This window comes from Harpia harpyja, chromosome 1, assembly GCF_026419915.1.
Source record: "Harpia harpyja isolate bHarHar1 chromosome 1, bHarHar1 primary haplotype, whole genome shotgun sequence".
Classification (NCBI taxonomy): Eukaryota; Metazoa; Chordata; class Aves; order Accipitriformes; family Accipitridae; genus Harpia; species Harpia harpyja.
This window is the reverse complement of record NC_068940.1, coordinates 98,040,158-98,046,157: the sequence shown is the minus strand read 5'-3', so window position 1 is coordinate 98,046,157 and position 6,000 is coordinate 98,040,158. Positions and strand designations below refer to the sequence as shown.

At 38.0% G+C, this 6,000-nt stretch overlaps 1 protein-coding gene across 2 annotated transcripts in view; it reads right to left on the bottom strand.

Annotated features, from left to right (window-relative positions):
- Positions 1-493: 493 nt before the first annotated feature.
- VIPR2 (vasoactive intestinal peptide receptor 2) overlaps positions 494-6,000 on the bottom strand; it is a 60,351-nt gene continuing 54,844 nt past the window's right edge. For both annotated transcript variants that reach the window (XM_052806590.1, XM_052806584.1), the window contains exons 11-13: positions 3,751-3,880; positions 3,623-3,664; positions 494-1,930 (exon numbers count right to left, since the gene is read on the bottom strand). In XM_052806590.1, coding sequence (XP_052662550.1) covers positions 1,757-1,930; positions 3,623-3,664; positions 3,751-3,880 — 346 coding nt within the window. In that variant the 3' untranslated portion in view covers positions 494-1,756. The remainder of the gene's footprint in view (positions 1,931-3,622; positions 3,665-3,750; positions 3,881-6,000) is intronic.

The window sequence follows — 6,000 nt, the reverse complement described above, 5'->3', positions numbered from 1 at the left end:
TAAAATTTGGCAAAGTAAAAATTCATCAAGTGATTATTGTTTAACTCAAATGATTCCTACTCTGTAAAGGTTGGTGTCATGTAACACTCACAGGTACCTGTTCTGCAGTACTTATGTGAACCACAGGGCCTTTTCTGTCTTTGGTTTGACATAACTTTGCATCACTCCAGGGTAATCCCATTAAAATAAATTGTGTTTGACTGATAAATAGCTAAATTAAATCAAACCAAGAGGTATATGGACACTTTGATGGCTGTCAACAACATTCCCAGTACTGGTAATATTTTCAAGAATGTACATGTATGCCTGCCAAGACATGCCCTTGCTGCTGTTCTTCCCTTTCCCTGGCAATGTTATGGACCTTAGGTTCTGCTAGCTCCATACAATCTGTTATCTGAAATATCAGGGCAATTGCTTTCATGGATCAGAGGTACTCATGCAAATATATATTATTCCCACTTGCTATTTAGAGTGGGCATGATTAAACATGACATGGGAAGTAAACATCATTGGGTTTATTTCTTTTAAAGAGTGCAAATGTTCTGTGTGTATTTATAAGAATCTGTTAGTTCTATGTCATTTTTTTTTTTACAAAATGTCTACATAAGAGGCTTGGCGCTGTTGAGAATTTCTTCTATTTATGCCTTTTATGGTAATTTTTAGGGATTCTGTCTAATTATTTTTGCTGGAGTCATGGTCAGGAGTAAATTTTAAATCAGCTCAGATGATAGCTACAGAATAGAATTAAACTAAAAGAATTTACATTATTCCTTAAATGGTAGTTGTAACTTTATTGCAATATTCCTTGTTTTAGCTGCCAACTATGTAGTTCTAGAGACATATTTCAATGAAAATAGTATATAAAAATGATATTTTCTATGGGTAATATGCTATCCAAGGCTGTTTATCTTATGCCAGACTGCTCTAGCAAAAAAGCACCTCTTCAGAAAATTGTTTAATAAAAGATCAACACAAATCTCTAATTTTAAACAGAAGAGAATAACTGGTGATTACAATAGCACTACTGGAAAATGCTGTTTTAATCAAAACTATTACAGTAGCCTTTTCTGTATGGACTGCAAAGGTAGCCCTACTTTCTGCATGTAAACATAAAACCAGGCACTTTTGAAAGGAAGAACAGGATTGGGATCAAACTGTGTAGAAAGTAATCTTTGAAATTTATACAATTAGCTGAGAAGTACTACCTTTTTTCCCTCTGTATAAATAATGTTAATGATTTCATGGATTAGCACACTAAACTCCCAGTGCAGTTAATTATAGTCTTACATTTCTTTATTTTTATTTTATTTTCCATAATTAGGAAAGAATTTCCTAATCCTTAAGGAAAGAAATGTTTCCTTAAGTATAAATAAAGTGTGAGAAATTTTCTTGTTTCCCATCTTAACCTTTTCAATATGTACCAAAGCAGTCTGCATTGAACAGGATACCATACATCTATCTTGTAGACATGTCGGAAGGTAAAGGGACCATTACAGTAAATGAGTTGTTGAATAGTTACGGCTAGTAAACAGCAAGAGAACATCAGAATTAATATGAATACCATTAAAAAACCCCAGAAAGTATCCACGGGGCAGGTGTTTCTGTTACTAACTGGTTGGCTGCACAAACCAATTTCCCAAATACCAACATGTAGAAAAGCAAAGCACTAAACTGTAAATTTTATAAAATATCACATCAAGCTGCATAATGAATGATATATCCCACAGTTTTTCATGTTTTGGGGGACCTAGCTGATTTATATCATGGTGGTCTCTGTCTGCATAAATGACTGCGCCCTTGAATTCCGGTGGAGCTGAGAAATGCTTTCTGATCCATTTCGAGAAATCGAAGAGCTGTGGAGTCTGTAATCTCTGCCTGCTGTCTGCTTCCAGCACAAACTCCGCCATTTTCTTTTCAGCTCCCCTTGCACCTGTGTTAAAAACAAAATGCAGACGATGAGCTGAAAATGTTCTTTTATGTGAGGAACTTTTCTGCATTTATTTGCTGTCAGATGGGGACCTCTAGGAACAGAGTCATAGAATGGTTTGGGTTGGTAGGGACTTTTAAAGACCATCTAGTCCAACCCCCCTGCCACAGGCAGGGACACCTTCCACTAGGCCAGGTTGCTCAAAGCCCCATCCAACCTGGCCTTGAACACTGCCAGGGATGGGGCAGCCACAACGTCTCTGGGAAACCTCTTCCAGTGCCTCACCACCTTCACAGAAAAAATTTCTTCCTTACATGCAATCTAAATCTACCCTCTTTCAGTTTAAAGCCATTTCCCCTTGTCCCATCACTACATGCCCTTGTAAATAGTCCCTCTCCAGCTCTCTTGTAGGTCCCCTTTAGGTACTGGAAGGCTGCTATAAGGTCTCCCTGGAGCCTTCTCTTCTCCAGGCTGAACAATCCCAACTCTCTCAGCCTGTCTTCATAAGAGAGGTGTTCCAGCCCTCTGATAATTTTTGTGGCCCTCCTCTGGACTCATTCTAACAGGTCCATGTCACTCTTGTACTGTGGACAATCACCTCTCTCGACCTAGTGGCCATGCATCTTTTGATGCAGGATACAATTGGCTTTCTCAGCTGCAAGCACATGTTGCCGGCTCATGTCCGATTTTTCATCCCCCAGTATCCCCAAGTCCTTCTCTGTAGGGCTGCCCTCAATCCATTCATCCCCCAGTCTGTATTGGTATTGGGGATTGCCCCGACCCATGTGCAGGACCTTGCACTTGGCCTTGTTGAACTTCATGAGCTTTGCATGGGCCCACTCCTCAAAGCCTGTCAAGGTCCCTCTGGATGGTATCCCTTCCCTTTAGAGTATCAAATCAGTTTTTACAAAGATTACAAAACTGAGGCAAAGACTGGGTCTGCACTGTCTGTGAGGAGATGCCCCAAGGCCTCTTTCAAAATCAGTTTTGTATCACTTGTGCGGCAACATTAGCTTTTGGCATCTAGCTATTAATCACACGTACTTAAAGCATAGAATCAAATGATAGCCCAAAATCAGGCACCTCATGAATATCAAAGACCAGAATAACACTCAGGAGACCTGAGTGTCAATTCCCTGTGCAAGCAGATGTCTTCTTCAGACAGATTCCTCCTGTCAGACTCTGCATGCTGTTTAATGTATATTCGACCTTGAAAAAATGGCTGACATCAAAAGGAATTCCTTGCATCTTCTTCAGTTGAGATTAGGAAAGCTGCTACATGCTGAGCATTCCTGAAAAATCTGCTGCTGTTCTGGGGGTTAGATTCTGTCAGAAGATTACCCCTAAATACTTACTAAATGGTGTTTCAAGTTTTGGATACATTTCTAGACCTGTTGCACCTCACTTGCACAATCCACATTGCTTCTAACAGCTAGAATTAGATCACATTAAATAACAGAAGACACACTTACTAACATCTTGGTTTGCAAGGAATTAGATTTCAAACAGGTCTTAACTCTTCACCCAAATACACTAATTTCTCCTGTTGCATAGAAACTGCCACATATATATTTTATAAATAGGAATGCAAACATCTTCTAAAATAGCTTCATGTTTCAGAGTGGAATTATAAGGGCACTTATACATTTGCTGAAAACAATATTTAACATCCTCAGTAGGAAAGGTGAGACTTACTTCACTGTTCAAAAAACAATACAGGACTGCAACAATCAACCCCTGGAAAGAGACAATATTCCTTAGTTAGTAGGCAGCACCAACCTAGGCCAATAAAACTTCTTTTGAATAAAAACTTTAAAATTTACCTGAAAAGATCCCAAACACAACTCAAAGATTATTTTATAATTATTGGAACTGCGGTCAGGAAAGAGAGCAAACACTGTGTAGTGAACTCCAAATAGTGGAATAAGCAACAATGTGGATTTTGCAAGTCTCCTGGGTAAATAAAAGAGAAAAAGCTGGAGTTTAACGATAAGCTCTTGTTTTACTAAGATAAGAACCTGATGCAATGTCATTTACATAAACCTCGTATGACTTCAGATTTATAAACAGTCTTACCAAGAGACATTTATTGCAAATTGTTTTCCTTTCAGTCTTGCTATGATATTAGGCACATAGTAACCTCATAAATTAAGGTGTGCAATTCCATGTAATACTTGATCTTGCTGATGTTGCATTCTTCCAAAAGCTGGTAAAAGGCTGCATGGCCTCTCTAAACCAAAAGTCCCTTTTCCAGTTGCCCTCTGGACAGCAGCAGGGTGTAGGACCTGCCCACTGCTGTGTCTCTTTCTTTGACACACATCCAGTTCCCATCCTGGTTTCATGGCACAGTTTGAGGGTGGGGTTTTACTGTGTTACTCCACAGGACCCCATTTGACAAAGTGTCATGAGCTGCCATCAGATCTCTCAAGGTATTTTTTCCCTGACATAAAGGGTTCAGAGTAGAAAGGAATAATGCCTTCCTGAAAAGTCATACTAACAGATCCTCTTGCATGGAAGGTAAAATCCCTCTTTTGAAATGAATTGATGTTAATTTCCTTTAAATGTGCAACTGTATGGTTATCCTGTACATTGCACATGCACAGTATGCAAACAGTACCTAGGAAATGTAATCCAGCATAATTTCAACTGTGAGATTTTCATGAGCAATTTCAGATTTACCCTCAAATACTAAAATCTCATAACTATACTGACGGTATTAAGCATATACCATTAACTAATTTTTAATGTTGTCAATTACATTTTAGCACAAGACACTACTGAAGTTAAGGAAGGAGAAATCTTAATTATTAAGCAAGAGCAGCTCTGACAAACTGCCTGTGAAACCACTGAAATGATGAATTGCTAATTATCCCTTATCTGTCACTTATTTCACTCTAATAACATCAGTTTTATATATTATACAGGGCCAGTCATGCATGATTATGGATGTCTGGTATCAGATAAAATTCAAGAAGTTATAATGTTGAGTCCCATAATTCATCACTGTCTTGATGAATGTAACTTGATTCAACAATGAAAGGATGCTGTTGTGAATTCACCTATTTTAACAGAAAAGTGAAGGTATTTCAAGCAGTTTTATTTTTTCTGTGTCAGTCTTCATGGCCTTCCTTTGTTCATAATGTCCCAGAGGCTGCATCTGTTTATGTGGAAATAATCAGTTCTGACAGCAAAGTCTCTCAAGAATAGTAAACCACTCATATCTAAAGGTGATACCAGTAAACCGGACAAATAGTATTTCCTTAGCAGAAGAAATTAATTTACAAATGCAGGAGATGATGATGGCAGCAAAATTCCTGGTTTCCCAAGTGAAACGGAAAACTGATTTTATTTGAATTTAACCTTACCCACTGCCAAAGTAAAATCAGCAACAAAAAGGATGGAACCAGGTACAAGCAAGTGGGACAGAGGAAGGGAAGAAAAATGGTGACTTGCATGAGTAGTATTCATTTTAGACTCCTACTTCACTTTCACTCCATTCTTGTTTTAATAATTTTTGTCTAGCAGATGTTACTTTCTCTATACTGCACTTACATTTTAGTGAAGGAAAAGGGCAGACAAAATAGCTTTATTCTTCTCTGTATTTTAGAAAATACATTTGCATTTTGAAAAACAAGCCTTCCAGACCTTTAATTTGCTCTGTAGATGTGGTATTTCTTGAGGAGGTTAATCTACTGTTCCCATGGGTATCGGCTAAAGACCATCCAGTCCAAACTTAATCAGGTAATCAAATGCTAAAAGCAAAGAATTCACAGGGCTGAATAATGAAGGAAAAGGTTGCTATTAATGAACATTTTATACTGTGAAGCGCTACAGTAAACTGTGAAAAATGATGGGATTGATAGGAAGGGAATGCCTCATTCTCATAAAATACATAAAATACCACACGGAAACTAAGAAAAGTTCCTGTCACAAGAAGTAAACTTGAGGGGATTTCCTGCCCATAGGCCAGTCATTGTGCTAAATAATAATGTGGCAACTGCATAATTTCATCCAGGTTGGTTTGGTTCTCCTATATGTTTAGTTAATTCAAGCAGCAAACACAAAAAAAGACC